The sequence below is a fragment of the Haliotis cracherodii genome, unplaced genomic scaffold (genome assembly GCF_022045235.1).
Source record: "Haliotis cracherodii isolate W230 unplaced genomic scaffold, xgHalCrac1.p SCAF_6, whole genome shotgun sequence".
Taxonomy (NCBI): domain Eukaryota; kingdom Metazoa; phylum Mollusca; class Gastropoda; order Lepetellida; family Haliotidae; genus Haliotis; species Haliotis cracherodii.
The window spans coordinates 19,404,690-19,424,859 of NW_027266319.1; the positions used below are offsets into that span (position 1 = coordinate 19,404,690).

A 20,170-nucleotide genomic window follows, 5' to 3' on the forward strand; every position below is an offset into this window, starting at 1 on the left:
ATAAGAAGGCAGAAAGTTCAAATTTAAACATGTAATAATCAGCCAAGTTCATATTTAGCATTTCATTGACTGATTGCAGTCTACTTTGGTAATATATATCCATACACAGACAGATCACATTCAGATACATTGTTAGTACTGAATAATTAATCTAATTATCAACTGGTACATGCATATGGATCAATACTGACTAAAACCTCCAATCAGTTGCACCCCTACCAATAACGTACCACTCAACTTACATCATGTTACATATTACTACTACTAGACCCATGAAGATCGGGGATAAATGGGTCTTCATCTACCCATGCTTGCCATAAAAGGCGTCTATGCTTATCATAAGAGGCAACTAACGGGATTGGCTGGTCAGGCTCACTGACATAGTTGATGCATGTCATCTTGTCCCGTGTCCATGGATCGATACTCATGATGTCAATCACTGGATTGTCTGGTCCAGACTCCATTATATACAGACCGCCGTCATGTAGCTGGAATATTGCTGAGTGTGGCGTTAAACAACAAACAAAACATATTACTTATCTTCCATTGTGAACTAAATTTATTCTTACTAATACACATATAGTATATTAAAAGACAGCTACGACATCACTCTTAATAAACATACAGTATATATAAAACTATGACGTCACTCATGTTTCAACTGTAGATTATCTGTTACTAATTGACAGTTTATTAACCTACTTCCTGAATTGCAAGTTTTAGGCTCATGCATTATTTCTTAACATGTGCATCACAAATGTACTGGCTACAATGGTCAAAATGCATGTGCAGTACGCTATACGGGCTGGTTCAAATGCAGCTTGGATATCGAATCAATGACTTAAAGATTCTCATGTATTACGAATGAAATGAAATTTCTGTGCAGCAATTTAGTCCTATATCTATTTTCATATGTTTATTGATTTATTTCAACTTTCAGGCTGCATTTCAAATCTACACAGTATCTTGTTGCTTTGACGCTGTATTTTAAGTCAGATATTGCATGCGTAACTGGACATTCATTACAAATAATGATACTAACAGCTTTGCTGGCTTGTAGTTTAATGGATGTCCAGTCACTTGTGTGTTATTCATACAAACATAAATAACAGTTCCAACAACCAAGGACTTATAAATCACAACTAGTTTATCAGGATTGTCTTCATCAGGAACCTTCTCACTAATATCTGTCATTGGGACTGACCAGTTAATTTTCTGGGGGCCGGGTGTTTTGTTTGAGGCAGAATATTTTAACAGTCAGTGCTTCAGGACATGCTTTGTCTCTGTTAGGAGGAACCTAACATTTGTGTTTTTTACCCACAACATTATTTTTAACGATATATTCGTTAATCTTTACAGTCAGTGCTTCAACACATACTTCTTGTGGACAAAACATTACTTTTCAGAACACCCAGGACATTAAAAAAACAATATATTTTTTCAGTAAAAATTTTAACTGAGGACAAATTATAATTTTTTACATCGTTTTTTGGAACAGGTTATGATTGTCACAAATATCCCATGCACTACCCACATACCCCTTAAGAAATACAAACGCTGGCCCGAAGAAAACACATGAAATTCTGGTACCCTTGCATCCCACTGTTCACAAAGTCAGCATGGTCAACCCTGAAATGCCAGTTCAACTTCTCAAATGCCATCGCAAGCATATAAAACTTTTTCAGCCTTGAGTGACTAACTGGGGACTACAAATATACAGAGGAAATTCCTAAATTCCTGCTCCATACACTGTAACTACAGCGCTCGAGTTCATGTGTGCAAGCCACTGATAACAGTGTATTTCAGTGTCAACGCGATCAGCACGGCATAATCTGTACACTCATGACAATACTACGGGAGTATTATAAATAATTTACTCCATGTTGACACCTAACTCTGCATATTTTCATCAATGAGCGGCCCCCAAACACAAATATCAACTCAAATAATTGTAGATCCATGATGACCCTGGTCCTCACCAAACAAAATTATAGTTTGACAAGATTGGCAGCCATTTTGACAACTAGGAAAATGAGAACTAAATCAGCTATATTTTTATTTGTTTTATATCCCGTTCACATGCACAACGTTTACTAACGTAAGTAATTTTGCACATGTGTAACTGTAAATACGTGTGTATATGTAAATTTACTGTGCGTTCACATAAGAATTGACCTTCACTTTGTGTGAGTTCATTGGAGTATGAACCTTCATAGTCCTCACCAAACAAAATTATAGTTTGACAAGATTGGCAGCCATTTTGACAACTAGGAAAATGAGAACTAAATCAGCTATATTTTTATTTGTTTTATATCCCGTTCACATGCACAACGTTTACTAACGTAAGTAATTTTGCACATGTGTAACTGTAAATACGTGTGTATATGTAAATTTACTGTGCGTTCACATAAGAATTGACCTTCACTTTGTGTGAGTTCATTGGAGTATGAACCTTCATAGAGTGAGGGCCAAGCTCTGACGTTCATACAATGTTTGGCCCAAACTCTATGAACGTTCATACTCCAAGGAACTCACACAAAGTGAAGGTCAATTCTTATAATTTGTTTATCAAAATTTCTTACCTCAAAGGAGGTAGGCCAAGATCTAAACACAATTTTATTTAGTACGCGTGACTTCATGTTTACACTGACAGCCGTACAACAACCAGCTATATCGCGGAATAAAATAGTTCCTAAAAAAGAGAGGTGATATGAGCGTTTGGATGCACAACTTGCTCTTCTTGCATCTTAAGCAGCACATGTCTTCAAATCATATCCTCATTAGATGAGAAAGTTCTGTAAAGAACTACCTCAGTCAGTCACATTGACAGCGAGTCGTAATACATTTACATCAAGTACAAGATGTCAAAATGGCCAACACGATAAACGTGACGGGGGAGATTTCCAAAGTTGTTAATGAACCTGTGGCAGTTAGATGTGTTAGTCATCACTGATCAACTGGCCGATCGTTGAAAGACCAAGAATAAACACATGATAAAGGTTCTAAATGATCAGAAAGAAAGCTTATGTATGTTTTCGTGCTAGGGAATTCCCAGGGGTTTCCCCAGGAATGTGGAAGTAGTCTGTCAGTGTTTACGTCATTTCAAGAACATGGTCTCGTGAAAAACGTATGAACGTCAAATTGTGTCTTTATACACTTATGGACATCAATTTCGCGGTCATGTGACCAACCTCTCATTCAATGGAAAAGCTTATATCGCGTAAAATTCAAATTAAAAAATTATATGAAAATCAACTAAGGTGTGTAAATAAAGTATGTAAATTGTGTAAGGCACACATATTCGTCAGTCTGTTTATGACTTTCAACACAAAACAGGTTGTTTTCCAATCAGAGTTGAATGAGAAGAGAGTTACTTCACCGAATTTTTTTGCGTGTAGCAACATGATTTAATTTAATTTGTACATGAAGTTTTGACTCCTTGAATACCAAAAGAAAACACTGTCCGCTCAACTCTGTGTATACACATCAAAGTTGGCAATTTGTTTGGTGTTGGCAAAAGAACAGATATTAATTTGATTATTCTCTCACGTTAACATAAACGTTCACATTGCAACATATACACACTGTGCAAATTTACATTTACATTTGCACCTGCTCCGGACATGATGCAAATTTGCTCCTGGTGTAAATATACACATATGAGTAAACGCGTTCACATGACAAGTATACTCACGTATGTATATCTACACACGTATGCATATATACACAGAGAGAGTGTTTAGAGTGAGTGTTTAGAGTGAGTGAGTGAGTGAGTGTATCATGGGGAGGGACACCAGAAATGGGCTTCAAACAATGTACCCATGTCGGGAATCAAACCCCGGTCTTCGGCATGACGAGCGAACGCTTTAACCACTAGGCTACCTGACCGCCTCACATATGTTAGAGGGGCATGTGAACTGGGTATTAATCAACGGAAACTTCAGGAAGGGTAAACTACGTAATCAGTCACCACAATAGATCAAGAGCAGTTTGCAAATAACAAATGTTTGTATGCAGAAACTGATATGGTGAAAAAGACCTACATAAAATCCAGTTGTTAAATGACTGGGGTAGTGTGTATATATTAATATTAAGCATGTCCAACTGTATTGGTGAGTGAGTTGTGATTAACATAAATTTGAACAGTTATATCAAGACATGTCAGCTGAAGTGATGCAGGACGTAGATGTTTAAACTTTGGTGAAACCCAGGAGACCAGGTACAAGTATGGAACTGACAAGCGTGGGAGGTCAGGCTTTTTCAAATATTCATAATTGAAAAAAAATTATGAGGGAAGAAATTGTTTTACTCTCCCCCAACAAGCAGACCAACATACACATTTAACTTGGTTCATTAATACAGTTGTGAAGCATGGACCTTTCATAGAACATGTAGAATATTGGAAATATGTGTGTGTGTGTGTGTGTCTGTGTGTGTGTGTGTGGGGGGGGGGGGGGGGGGATTTATTGGCAAAAAAATGACTGACGGCATACAAGAGATGCACAAAGGTTTAAGAAAGAAAGCTTCATCAGAAAGCCTCATCAGGATAAATTAAGGATTCACACACACGATCATAGAATTCTGGGATGCCAAAGGGACACAACTTAGATGATGAATGATGAACTTTGCATTTGAGAATGTATTTCATTTCTTAAAATTGGCAACATCCTTAAACCAATTTTATTAAAATAATCTGGACTGAGCAAACAAAACAGTGATTGGGGTAGGCACATCTGAATTGTGCGAACTCTTGCCCAAGAACCACTATGTTTTAATCCCTGAAAAAAATTAAACTGAATATTGTCTGTATCATTCCAATAAATACAAAAAAAATTAATTAAAAAACAACAATGCTTTATCCATATTAGAACTGGATCCATCCATCAATCCTCCTCTATAACAGTATAAGCTAAAAAATCAAATGAAACAACATTTAAACAGAAAGGTAATGATAAGGAAAAGAAGTACTTTTTAATTTATTAATAAACATGACACTTATATGACGAACTTGGTTGGAAAGTTTGCAAACAAGTCATATCCCATCAGGAAGTGGACGTTGTTATTAACACTTGGACTTCACCACGCTGGACTGTGTCACTTCATAACTGCCCAAAGTGAGCCAGTACACTCAACATGCTTTGAGACAAGAGATCATGTACTACAGGCAATGTAGGCTTAGACCTATGTGAAATACGGGCAAAGTTTCATTCAAATCTTTCAATTGTCTGTGAACTAACATTATTGTGGCTGGTTGGTTTGTTGTTTTACGCCGCACTCAGCAATATTCCAGCTTTATGACGGCGGTCCTGTCTGTAAACAATCGAGTCTGGACCAGACAATCCAGTGATTAATATCATGCGCATCGATCCACGCAATTGGGATTGATGACATGCTTCAACCAAGTCAACGAGCCTGACCACCCGATCCGGCTAGTCGCCTTTTACGACAAGCACAGTCACCTTTTACAGCAAGCATGGGTTGCTGAAGACCTATTCTACTCCGGAATCTTCACAGGTCTAACATTATCGTGATCTTAATGAGTGCACTAATAACAAATATCTAACTTTCACATAGCCACAAACTGCAACCTATGGACCTTTCGACCGCCGTCTGGTGGAGAGTCAAACCTCCGGGGTTCGATCCCAGGCTTTGTCATACCAAAAGACATTAAAAGATGGTTCTTGTTGTTACCCTGCCTGGCGCTTGAAATTGAGGGGACAAGACAAGGACAATCATCAGTGATACGTGTGAAATATTAAGCATGAAAACACAGGGGCCTTTTCATTACCATTATCTCTGTGACTTTAGCCAATAGCCCGAAGCCCAAGACTCATAAATTGTGTTGGGACAGCAGCGGTAGAAACTAACAGTTTTAGTCCACTAGTCCTTATAATGATAACATATAGCAAAACCCTTCAAAAAGGCAAATTTCTACTAGCCCTTAGGATACCTTAACTATTGGCCAGTTTGGCAAGAACTACAGGACTAGTGCCAATTTCTAACGCTGGGACAGGTAAATGCAACAAAAAACAATCCATCTAATAACAATAAAGTCTACTGAATATGATGCCAAGAGCCACTCAAAAGTTTTAAACACGGACGGTTAAAAGTTAACGATTTGGGTGGTCCCCAGATTCCCATACTACAGGCATGAGAGGTCCAAACCTCAAAGACACTAGGATTCCCCAATTTCACCATGGGGGCGTTAGACCACTGGGCCACCCATTCCCTCAAAGGAGAAGTCCAGGCATACACATGGACACTTGTCTGATAGTCTGGGCTTCAGTTGTCACAAAGAAGCACGAGTTGTTTTGTCTCACAATCTAGTTATTTCACATGAACACTAGAAATGAGCTGTGAACTAGTTCGATATGACCAATCGTCTCCAACCTGTAAGTCAAATGCTTTCAGAAAGTGTACTCACGAAAGGACATCGCCACGGTCCTGCTGGTAAATAAGAAACAGTTTGAAGCAAAGTCTACCTGTGATGTCTGCGGTGCTAGTAACAGGTTACTGTGACATATTGACCAGTCTACCATCTGCTGTGCTGGCAGCTGATGTGAAGAATGTGGCAACAACAATAGTTAAATTGATAAGCCATCCATCCATCAGCTAACTATTCACTATGTACAAATGGGAAGTGCATTCAAATAGTCTTCATTTGGAAATCTGAATAATGTGGTCTGGGCGACATATGACGTAGACTGGGTTCTAACTTTGTTGGACTGTCTCAGAAAAAAGCTGGTGACTTCTGTTCTCGTACCATCTGTGTTTCAAAATATATCAGTTATGCAAACAACTTTTAAACTTGAAAGAAACTTGAATAAGTTAAAAGACCTACATTTTCTTAATTATTTGCTTTTCAGATATTTCACACCAGAAACATGATAAGATCAGAGATCACAATCAAAATAAAATAGACATTCTACCACAAATTTGGAATTTACTCGATTCTGATTGGTCAATCAGAGGCTATTAAATCACAATAAACCCCCTCTGATTGAAACAGCTTGTTTGACGTGCTAAATTTAACACTTGAAACCTCACGCTGCGCGTTCGGTTCCAAATTCAATTTAGCGGGGTTAAATCTACAGGTAACCTAGCTCTACATTGAAAACACAGTATGTTTATCTTCTAATTCTACATGTTCTAAACATATATTTATCTATTGTTATCCATCAAAGCATTGAGTGTAGTTAGCATGGTTAGGAGGAACAAAGACTACCCCAAAAATGAATATATTCCAAATACATATTGCTAGTTCTAAAAAATTACACCTTTCTGTATATTTAGGCCACTTGTAAATAAAAGTACAAACTATGCTATTCTTGAAGTTTTTATTTGTAGTCTTTGTTGATATTTTTTTTTAAATCTTTTTTAACCATTTCTAGGTATCTAGCCTAGGCCAGGCTTTCAGATCGGTTTATTTTCTGGAACCAAAATGTCTGAAGATGAATTGCAAAGGATGTAGAAAAATGTCCTATCAAAATTTGATAAAATCATGAAAATGGTCAAATGTCATTGTGTCAAGTAAAGTCACTGTTACATCCCATACAAATGTCCTCTCTCAGCATGTAAGCAATGGGAAGTTGACACACTTAGACCAGAAAGTGATATTTTAGATACTGTAACTAACATGTGGCCACTCAGCCATATAAAACACTCAAATAAATTTAGGACGCTGACCAATTTCTTATGGATGTTGACGAGATTGCTGCATCTTCACAACTAGGAAAATGAAAAAAAGTGTTCAATTTCAGTTATCTGTGAGACCTGTTATATTCTGTGTTGACGAGATTAACATTGAACAGGCAACTTGGGTCCTATCAATTTTTTCAGTATGATTTTTGGTTGTTTTAGTTCGGCACACTGCAATATTTCAGCAAAATAAAAACAACCTGGAAAGAATTAACTCTGGACAGTCAAACCAGTGATTGCTATTATGAGCAACCATCACTACCTTTGAGGTATGATGCCATGCAAGACTGACCACAAATACATTAAGTCAAGTCAACTTGTTAAACAAGCAGAGGCTGCTGATAGGTACGGAAGCCTTTTAGGGCCATTTGGTTTTTTTCTTTTTTTCAAGATACTAAGCTGAAATTTCAAGATACATTCTAAGTTAAAATTTCGAGATATTAAGTGGAAATTTTAAGAGTATAACTTGAAATTTTAACTTAGTATCTTGAAATTTCAAGATACATAAGTTGAAATTTCAAGATACTTCAAGAAAAAAAACAAAAAAACAAATGGCCCGAAAAGGCTTCCATAGATAGGGGTGACCTAAAACATTAATTTTCACTATTGCAATTGTGCTCCACACTATTTCAAAAGAATTGCAATAGCTTTAACCAACCTTCAAAGCTTGATAATTATAATAATCAATGTAACAGAAATGAATAAAGTATTCACAGCAATGTCAATGTCTGCCATTTCCTTCCCTGTCGCTATTCAAAGCGAAGCAATTTTCTAATCTGAAGATGTTATAATATATGCTTATCAACACAAATTTGACTATAAAATCTGAATCGTAATTAATTTTTTTCTTTATAACCACCAATATTGAAACTATTCATTCTTAGGTACACTATCGACAATTCCATGACATATTTAAATTCCTACAGATATGGTACAATCCAGTGCTCGATTTAAGGAACTATATAGATAGCTTGCACTTGGTGCATTGTGACATTAAAACCTTCTTGCACCAGACTAAACCAGGTTGCACTCTTAATGGCAACTATGATGACTATAGATGTATATAATTGGAAACATATAATTTCCGATCCCATATCAGTGTTAGTAGTATTGTGAAGTTATAGTTCACCTTGAATGGAAACACATAAAGTCAAATACATTCCCTTGCTTTCTTGTCTTTCTCATAAGATTGACCTGAAATTTGTATCCAGCATCTGCAATAATTCTAGCATTTTAGGATAATCGCGATCTCACAAACTGACGATTCAAGTATCGTGTAAACCTAAGTATCGATGATATCGTAGGTATCGGTGAATTGTTACAGCCCTACCCAACACCATTCAATCTTATGTTTTTTTCAACCAGTTGCATTATTGTGAAGTGCCCACAGTTCGATGATGTCAAGCTCGAGGAATGATGACAAGTTTCACATAACACTGGGAATACTAACATGACAAATGCAGGGATTTACGTGACGCACAAATGTGCGTCTAGTATGCACAGATGTAGAGAATGGAAGCAGAATAAAAATTTGCATCCCGAAGACCACACAATAACATTCATTGTATCTACAGCGCACCAAGGCAATTGTGGGTGTCTGTTATGTCATCTATCAATCATGACCTCTGTCCACATGATCATTGAATCATTCCAGGCTCTAAAGTTATTAGCAAACATGCAGTACACTACTCCAATTCAATACTTTACATATATATATATATGTGTTTTTCAATGACTTACGGTACGTCTTGCCTTGTGTGACAAGCGTGTTCAAGTCTGCCGGTTTGACTTGATATGTAAAACATGATGAGAGCAATCCAGAATGTTGAGTTTCGTGAAATCAGGCTCCAAAAATATAAAGTATTGACAATCTGGTGCAGTCAACAAAAGTATACTTTGCAGTACACTACTCCAATTCAATACTTTACAGGACCCCCATATTACCATGATTACTGCAAGGACCCTTAAAATTAATTATTGGGGGTCCCCCAAAGCCCAATTTTGTAAGTCAAGGTAAAGCCCTGTAATGTAGCATGGTAAATAAAGTGTATTGAGTTTTGGATCAATGCTTTGTGGAAACCATGTTTAGTAAGTCAGTCACAGATTTGTAAAACTTTGACATGCACTGGATGCATGTAACGGCTTGCACTTTTCAATATGAGTTTGCAAAGTGTATGTTTTATTGAGTTAAATCAAGGCAGCTATTATACTTATTGTCAGTGTTTTAATTGGGTTTTAATTTTTGTAGCTCAGTTTTATTTTGAGTTTCCAAATCCTTGTCAAATAGAGTAATGTCTCCCTCACCAGCTTTCCCCTTACAAAAAAAATATTGACTGTGCATTTTTGCCAGCTGTCATGCTCTTGAGCGTCATCACACAGACCAGTATAAGATTAGTCGGCATATTACGACTCCCCTGTTTGCCCTGCAAGAAGTGCCAATACAACAGAAATCAGTGAAGCCAGTCGACTAGACTAACATATAGTCTCTGAAATGAACATATCGTACAAAAAAAACAGTTGTTCAGTTATCTTAATAAAAATATAATAAAAAGGGAGCCCAGTGATTCTCTTCATCCTGATACTGCAGTAATCTAGACTTGCCAAACATTATAGACTTGCATGGGCTGGAGTTGATATATTTGTATCAGGGTCTGTAAGACAGACTACCAATCGACCAATGCCAATGGTTCATCTGTTGGACTATTCAGACTTGTATATTTTGAAAACAGTATATCCTTGCTTGTGATGCACTCTTATAATACATACCATATTCGACGTAATAAGCGCCCAGGGCGCTCTCAAAATTAGAATATTATTTTGGTGAAAAAAAAAATTGAGTTGAAAGATAAATTTCGTGGTTTATGCTGACAGCCTGAAATGTTTATGTACGACAGATATATTTTTCCAGAATTTAATTGCCCAAAATTAAGTGTGCATATAACGCACAAGTGCGTATTATACGCGAATAAATAAGTCTTGTGTACATTAATCAATTGGAAGGGGTGCTAATTGGGATTGTTCACTAGCCAATATTTTAGCAAATATCGCTGTGGGCGTTTATTACAGCGGGGCACTTATTACGTCGAATACGGTATGTGCTTATTTTTTTAATCCATCTGTGACCACAGAATAGAAACGTTGTGACTGGTGATTATGTTCTCATTGATTATCATCAAATCAGTGAACATGCAACATTGACAGGATCCACTGTCATTGAACATCAGTTTCTACCATGGGCATAAATGATAAGTCTTTGAAAGGCATTTAGAAGTGATACACATAAGGAAGAGTATCTATGGATGCCAACTTCTTTATCATGAGGTACACAGTTCTTGAGTATATACTTACTCCTTCATCAGGTGAATATATGCTGTGAGACAGAGGACAACAAAAATAATGAGTTAACACAGGCGGAAACTTAACAAGTTGTCCATCGCTATCACCTATCAGCAGTAATTCACCGTTAAGTGATGGTTTAAGTGATGGTTTCTATTGGTCCATTGCTAATCACCAATCAGCGCCAATTATCTGTTGGCTTCCCTTGTTAAGTTTCTCCCTTTGTTCTCTTATTACTGTTGTTCTTACAGGTACATATATATTAGGGCTGTTACGCTTCACTCTTGTATTCGGTGAATCGAACTGTATCCATTCATGAATTGAATTCGTTATTCGTGGCCACAAGAATCGCATATTTATAAATATGCAGTCAAGTGCATTTACATACCCTGTACCTAAAAATATCCTTAAGAACATATTATATACAAAGATTTCTTCACAAACAACACTCTTATTATATTTAATTTGACAGTATTGTGGTCATTGGTCATTGTCGCATTTGAGCAGATACTAGTACCTGGATAAGAGCAGTATATAAATGAATAATGTATTAATAATTAACAAACAATGTCATAAAATTCATGTTGTTATTGTTTCTCTGAATATGACAAATAATACATAAAGTGCTGACTTGTTATTGTATTCGTGAATTAATATTCGTATTCATTACCCTTTATTCATGATATGAATCGTATTCACCTCAAAGTGTATTAGTTGCAGCCCTAATATATATCTTCTCTACCTCACAGCATTTATTCACCTGATGAAGGAGTAAGTATATACTCAGAAACTGTGTTCCTCATAATAAACAGTATAAAGACGATGACATTCATAAATTCTCTTCGTCCTAAATGTTTACTAAATGTTAATATAACCATAAAATTCATCAGTCCCGCCCAGAAATGAACAGAGCGATGGAAATGCATATTTTTTCAGGTGTGCCGAAGGGCAAAATGTAAGTGTGCCAACTAGAAAAATACTGTTGATCCATCTGTTAACTTTGTGAATGTAAGATCCAGGGCAGAATAGGTCTTCAGCAGCCCATACTTGTCGTAAAAGGTGACTATGCTTGCCGTAAGAAGCGGAGAATGGGATCGAATGGTCAGGCTCGCTGACTTGGTTGATAGATGTCATCGTAACCCAATTGCATGGATCGATGTTCATGATGTCAATCACTGGATTGCCTGGTCCAGACTCGATTTTTTACGGACTGCAGTCATATAGCTGTAATATTGTTGAGTGTGGGGTTAAACAACAAAGAAAGAAAGAAACAAGCGAATCCTGGGATTATGACTGTATAAGTATTAAATATACAAAAAAGACCATTTCACTTAAGTTAGATAATAAGCAGTCCTATTCTGGAAAATTTGCTTCCTTCCTCTTCATTATGATTGATAATACCCAATATTATTTTGTGCATCATACTGTGCATTAAATATGTTCCCATCTTCATAATCTTCCATGTGTTTGTCGGGTTTACTTTTGTCCGCGAAAGTACATTTACAACTAGCTTCATTTAACAACCACTGCCACAGGGTACTGTTGTTAAAAAAATATTATTTTTAACAGGGCCCTTCAGGCACTGGGAAGATTTTAAAATTGTGCCATTGCGATTATAACTGTGCCATTGTCACTAAAAGACAAGGAATTTCGAACTGTGGAATATGAAAAAGTATCCTTTGATGACACTTTACATTGTGTTAAAGGTGTAACATATCTGATTGTGAATCACAACATAAGCAGAAACACTGAAATATACATTCCTTGCAAATATTCAAATTATCAAAATTTGATAATAAACTTTGTCAACAATTATGTCAAAAATATGTCAAAACAAATTAACAATAACCACTGATGACATCATTTAACATATTACATTCAATCTGTGAAAAACTGTCCTGCTTCGACATTAACATTGTATTCACAGTGTGACAGTACTAGACCCAATAGACGTTTGAACAATGTTTAAAAACAAAATCTCAACAGTGAACTTGAAACCCAATTATTTTTCACACATTATCCAAACACTGAAAGGTATGTCCAGGCAATACCATCCTGGCATAAAAAATGTATATATGAACATAATCAAAGATTGAGAGTGTAACCCAAGGATTGACTATTGTTTGAAAACATCCACGTGTTTTGGAGTGAACCCCCAAAACGATGACCATTCTATTGGCCCGAAAACACAGTTTAGCCTAGGCAACATGTAAATCTAACCATGATCATTATTTTAAAATTTATTTAAATTTTCACCAAGCATGCTTACTGATATTATCTGAACAATATTTGCAATTTCATCCAAAAATTAATATAATTTCATCAACATGACACATAATTTCTAATTAATCAACAAGAATATCATGGCTAAATAATCAATACATTATAGAATTCTTAACAAATGACTATGCATGGTCTATATCATGCTATATATGTATCATGAGTATGTCGTCTTCATTACATGCTCTATAATCGTACATCTGAAACATATATAACTTAAAATAATCACAAAAAGAGCAGCATCTAAATCATTTGGATCTTTGGTTTAGAATATTTACGTAAATTAAAAAAAATCAGATAAATCTACCAGAAATCCCCCCCCCCCCCCAAAAATAACAAAAGTATAGGCCTAGATGTAGATTATTGTAAAAAAATCACTAGATGAATATATTCAAATAAAAAATAGATTCAAATACAAATGCTGGTCTCAATAAGAACATGTATCTGTCTTTCCCTACTGACATTTTCAGTCTCTCATCAAATATGAATGAAAGTATGCAAAGAATGTCGTAGAATCATGGAAAGTAAGCCCGTTCGGGCTTGGCTAGTGGTTAGCACGCTAACAACCAACCACCTGCTTTTCGCAAATTCCAAGCATACCTTTCATATCGGCGTGCATATGAATGGTAGTCCCCTGTCGTTATTAGTCCCTAATCAATAGAAAAATATCGTATATCAAAACAAATAAACACGTCTGTTATCCCTGCCCCAACTCTGCTAGTCCACAGATTTTGTTTAGCAAACAACCCTTCACCCAGTCCTTTGTTTTACTCGTGCAAAATTAGGCCACGGTTTCTACAATATCCCGGTTGCCAATAACATGAATAAAATTCACGAAGGAAAGTGGTCATCAGTGATCACTGAGAAATGCCAGCAAAATGGACTGGTACCTGGTGATTGCGTCACCGCAAGTCGACTCACAAGTTATCGACGAATTAATGAGATACCGTTATCTGTAGACGGTTGACACAATGGAATCTGTCAGCTTGTCAATGTTTCAAAACGGAAACAAACAACATTCCTGGCAATAAATGTGGTAAAATGTGTAAACTGTACTCACGATTGGAATCGGATGTTTCGACGAGGGAGGCTGCCCTGGACAGAACATCGAGGGGAGTCTCCATCCTCTGTTCGGGACTCGAACACTGGACGATGGTTTGAGAGCCCGATATTGGAGAGATGGGCCGCTGGAAACCTACTCTCTCGTCGCGCGAAAAATTAAACTCACGCGTCCCTAATCCAAGGAGGATCATACATGCAGTGGGGAAATCACACCCAAAATGTCCACTCAACACTGTGTCGAATATTACTTGCAAAAACACAAATATCGGCTTAAATCTCCCACTGAAGAGTATGGAAATTCAAGTGCGACATGGGTATGGTATGACAGGAATTCCTGACCTCGACCACATGACTGGTCATGTGATCAACAAAATGGCTGCTGCCCTGAATAACCACGTGTTTGGCAAGACAGCTTGGATACGAGGGTGAACTGCATGTATGCGCGGAATGAGGCACGGGTCAGTAGTCGACTTTGCTGCGGGGAGTTGACGTCAATCAAATCAAACGCGCGAAACTAAATGCTGTTAACTGTAGATTGAGTCACGCCTAGGCTGTGTAGTGCTACATTTCTATGTGACCTAATAATGCTACTGTGTGAAGTTTGATTGTGTGAGCGTTCACGATTTGTGTTTTTGCGGATAATATGTTTGCATGGGTATTAAATGTTTGTATCCAAATAATTACTTTGATTAGTTAGTGCTGAGTTAATTATTATTTTATCATTGGTGTAAGATTAGTATTTTTTATGTTTTATTATTTTTAAGGGTTTTTTTAAGGTTTTTAAAAAAAAAATATGATAAGGAGTAAAAATGTTATGGATAACAACTAAAATTGTAATACATACACAACGTTTCAGGGCTACTTTCTCTGCTCCTGCAACAGTCGTGAATGTTGTAGGGGAAAGAACAAACCCTGAAATGTTTGTTTGTTTCTTTGTTGTTTTCGCCGCACTCGGCAATATTCCAGCTATATGACGGCGATCTGTGAATAATCGAGTTTGGACCAGACAATCCAGTGATTGACATCTTGAGCATCGATCTACGCAATTGGGATACGTTGACAGGCATCAACCAAGTCAGCGAGCCTGACCACCCGTTTGTCGCCTCTTTCGACAAGCAGAGTCGCCTTTTACGGCAAGCATGGGCTGCTGAAGACCCGGGTCTTCACGGGTCTGACATGTTGTGTATGTATGATTAATGAGTTGTTATCCATAATACTCCTTATCAATATCATATCAAGCGTCTAAATGCAAATAAAGACTTGCATAAATGGGACAACATGTAATTTTCATATGAAACTTGGCATGTGTTGTATATAGTTTTGGAAAGTGAAACAGATCAGTCATATACACCCTTGACCTCCCATTAGAATCGTACCGATTAACAATTTCCGGATAATCGAATCACGAACTCGTGCATAGTAATCTCATGAATACTTTAAAAGTGAAAGTAATTTTAACGCAATTGTCCGAAATGTATGGTATGTCGGACTATACAGGTTTCACTTTAAACGTTTCGCTACAGCTAAGTACAGTTTTTAGTTTTCATTAATTCAAGTCTTGAAGCTATAGGAATAACGCTACCTCTATTAATCATGTGACTTTCATTATCGCCTAGTCTTTTACACATTAATTTGCATTATTAAATAATCCATGACTATAGTGAGTGCATATCGTGTCAAAGAGAAGGTGTCTAAGAATTAGATATCATGATTGATTTTACACCGGAGATGAAAAGTAGATTATAAATGCCAACATATTCAGTTTCAGTGGCAATGTTAATACCAAGAGAAAACACTTTGCCGTGAGTGGATATTGATTATAACCGGGGTATTCTATTATATAATCACCACATGGGCAGGTATTGATATTCATATTCATTTGAATTATCACATTCATGTCCTGTCTGTGGTTAACCTACACGCACACTCACATATGTATGTGTGACTCGTGAAGATCCGGGGTAGAATAGGGCTTCAGCAACCCATGCTTGCCGTAAAAAACGACTATGCTTGTCGTTAGAGGCGATTAACGGGATCGGGTGGTCAGACTCGCTGACTTGGTTGATGCATGTCATGGATCCCAGTTGCGTGGATCGATGCTCATGATATTAATCACTGGGTTGTCTGGTCCAGACTTGATTATGTACAAACCGCCGTCATATAGCTGGAGTATTGCCGAGTGCGGCGTTAAGCAACCAACCAACCAATATGTATGTGTTCTTGTAATATTGTATATGACGGTCTGTAAATAATCCAGCTTGACACTCCAGCGATTGATAATCATAATATGCAATTTGTTGCATGTCACTATGTTTTATTGATGTAACTGTTTGTTTTGATATATCTGTGTCAATATATGGAACAATTGGCGCCATGGACACATGTTAACTGCGAAAATTGAAACTTATTGGTGAGGTGAAATGGGGTTTAAGGTCGCGTCCAAGATTATTGCATTTATTTACGACGTGCTTGTGTGTGTGTGTGTGTGTGTGTGTGTGCGTGCGTGCCAGTCCGGACGGAGGCCGATTGATAGTGCTAGCCCACTGAGATACCATATGCCGCAGTTTAAAATGAATACCCCACTCAAAGTATACTGACTCCTAGCGGAACAGTCCTTGTTTTAACCCGTTAATGCCGTGCGCCAGACAGGGTAACAACAAATACCATCTTTTAACGTCTTTTGGTATGACGCGGTCTGGAAACGACCCTCGGACCTTCCGCTCTCCGGGCGGACGCTATACCACTAGACCACGGAGGCGTCTTAAACCTATGGAAATCGGTACGTGGAATATGATAATGCATCTGTGAACACATGTGGTTAGGATTGTAGATGTCAACAATATTCCACCTGTATGACGACGGTCTGTAAATAATCGAGTCTGAACCAGACAGGCATTTGGGATACGATGACATGCATCAACCAAGTCAGCGACCATGACCACCCGATCCCGTTAATCGCCTCTTACGACAAGCATAGTCGCTTGTAGTATGTAGTTGGTATGCCGAATATTCTATACACAGAAGTTTACATATATATAGCCATGCATTCTTTCTTAGACCTACTCGGAACAACTCCCAGTGGTCAAATTCATAAAGCGCCGACCCTCGACATACAGAATAGCGTCATAAAGCCATGTGAGGATTGGGAGTTAGAAACCAAGATTATGATCGATGCTCTGCCAGAAACACACCCTCGTTCGTTGGTTTCACTAACAGGGTAAGCCTCCTGGACCAGCATCACTTAAAGCTCATCTGCCGTTGACTACATACTACTCAGTAGAAGTTAAAGAACACCCGACTCTTTCACGTCCCCACGCCGTGACAGATTAAGTGTAGTTATGAAAGAATCGGGTGTTCTTAAACTTCTTTTGAGTAGTATAACCGAACTATGTATTGACAGGGGCGTTGACCACCCCATTGACTTTTGTTGACTGCACCAGATTGTCAATACTTTATATTTTTGGAGCCTGATTTCACGAAACTCAACATTCTGGATTGCCCTCATCATGTTTTACATATCAAGTCAAACCGACAGACTTGAACACGCTTGTCACACAAGGCAAGACGTACCGTAAGTCATTGAAATAAACGCCGGGTCAACTAAGGCACTGAAAGAAAGCCTTGGCTAAAGCTTGGTCATTCTAGATTATCCAGTGTATTGTACATCTGTTCTATCACGATAAATACTCAGGACTTATTCATCACCATGATTTCCTTTCGGAAATGACTCCCTAGCTATTCCATCGCGCATTTCTCGAAACTCGGCCAAGAATATCTCTCGCTCGTGACAGTAATTTCATTGGACAACTATTTGTAGCGTCGTACTTTTAGAATCGGGTTCAAAACAAGATGACAGTGGTGACAGCAGGTAATCATACCAGATGACAGTGGTGACAGCAGGTAATCATACCAGGTGACAGTAGGTAATCATACCAGGTGACAGCAGGTAATCATACCAGATGACAGTGGTGACACCAGGTAATCATACCAGATGACAGTGATGACACCAGGTAAGCATACCAGATGACAGTGGTGACACCAGGTAATCATACCAGATGACAGTGGTGACACCAGGTAATCATACCAGATGACAGTGATGACACCAGGTAATCATACCAGATGACAGTGGTGACACCAGGTAATCATACCAGATGACAGTGATGACACCAGGTAATCATACCAGATGGCAGTGGTGACACCAGGTAATCATACCAGATGACAGTGATGACACCAGGTAATCATACCAGATGACAGTGGTGACACCAGGTAAGCATACCAGATGACAGTGGTGACACCAGGTAATCATACCAGATGACAGTGATGACACCAGGTAATCATACCAGATGACAGTGGTGACACCAGGTAATCATACCAGATGACAGTGGTGACACCAGGTAATCATATTAGATGACAGTGGTGACACCAGGTAATCATACCAGATGACAGTGGTGACACCAGAAAAGGGTAATTATGTCCTGTCCTGCCTGTAACACATGCACGTGCACGTGTCTGTTAACCCAAACTTAAATGTCATATTTCTTCCCTACAAAACTTCAAACGATCCCGAAAATAACAAACATCTGCCTTCATACAATAATTGGCACAACAAAATAAATAAAAACAAGCCGCTTATTGCACGATTTACGGTAAATTTAAAAAAAAACCAAAAAAAACCGTAAACGCCCTCCACGTCTTGTGTTTTGAGTTTCTTTTCAGGTCATGGTAATATGGAGTCCTTACGTGCCTGAGGTTTGCCAGCCAGAGGTACCATCATGCGTGGCATCTTGATGTCTTTTCATGTTGTAGGAGACGCATTCCGAGTCAAATATATGCTTTGACTTTTAAGAGCATAAAGGATATTTCAATTCACATTGAAACTATCGTCCCTACTTTCAAATGTCGGATAATACAACTAACAATGGACATCACACAGCCTGTATATATACTGATGGAAATATATAATGCAACGACTATATAAGGGTATCATTTTTGTCATGACGTTTGGTATATACAACATGTAAATAACGTGTGACTGTTGTTTAAAGCCGCAGTCAGCAAAGTTCCAGTTACATATGATGGCGGCCTATAAATAATCGAATCTGGACCAGGAATACCAGTGGCTGAAAGCATGAGCAACAATGGACGCCATCTTGGCACGATGACGCGTTCCTCTGTGGAATGCTGTAAGGCAGGGTACTGAGGGCCAAGGATTAGAAAACGTTTCAATACATGTATACTAGCGGGAAAAGGTTCCTGTGCATCATTGGCTCTCGTGGCAAATAGACCCGTGAAGATCCGGAGTAGAATCGGGTCTTCAGGAACCCATGCTTGTTGTAAGGGGCGACTAACGGAATCGGGTGGTCAGGCTCGCTGACTTGGTTGATGCATGTCATCGTATCCACATTTCGTACATCCATGTTCATGGATTTTCTGGTCCAGACTCGATTCTTTACAGACCACCGTCATATAGCTGGAATATTACTAAGTGCGGCGTTATAAAACAAAAAAACCCTGCATCTCCAACTCTGGCGTCATATCTTTTGAACAATGGGCTGTGTGACGTCACAATAACACTAAACATGGGAAGGCATTGGGGATATTTCATGTTTCGAGTGACGTAACATGTTTCTCTCATCGAGTGACGGGTGGAAAGGAAACGCCACTCGCGAAAATATCTCCTTTCCACCCGTCACTCGATGAGAGAAACAAAAGTATCAAGAAATATTTAAATATTTAGGGTCACGACAATTCTTAACATACATTTCGATATGATTATATAAAAAATCAACTTCAA

At 38.0% G+C, this 20,170-nt stretch overlaps 1 protein-coding gene across 1 annotated transcript in view; it reads right to left on the reverse strand.

Moving 5' to 3' along the window:
- Positions 1-14,706, reverse strand: part of LOC139444621 (transcription cofactor vestigial-like protein 4) — a 107,212-nt gene extending 92,506 nt beyond the window's left edge. The window contains exon 1 of the mRNA XM_071225533.1: positions 14,375-14,706. Coding sequence (XP_071081634.1) covers positions 14,375-14,567 — 193 coding nt within the window. The 5' untranslated portion in view covers positions 14,568-14,706. The remainder of the gene's footprint in view (positions 1-14,374) is intronic.
- Between the last annotated feature and the right edge of the window lie 5,464 nt (positions 14,707-20,170).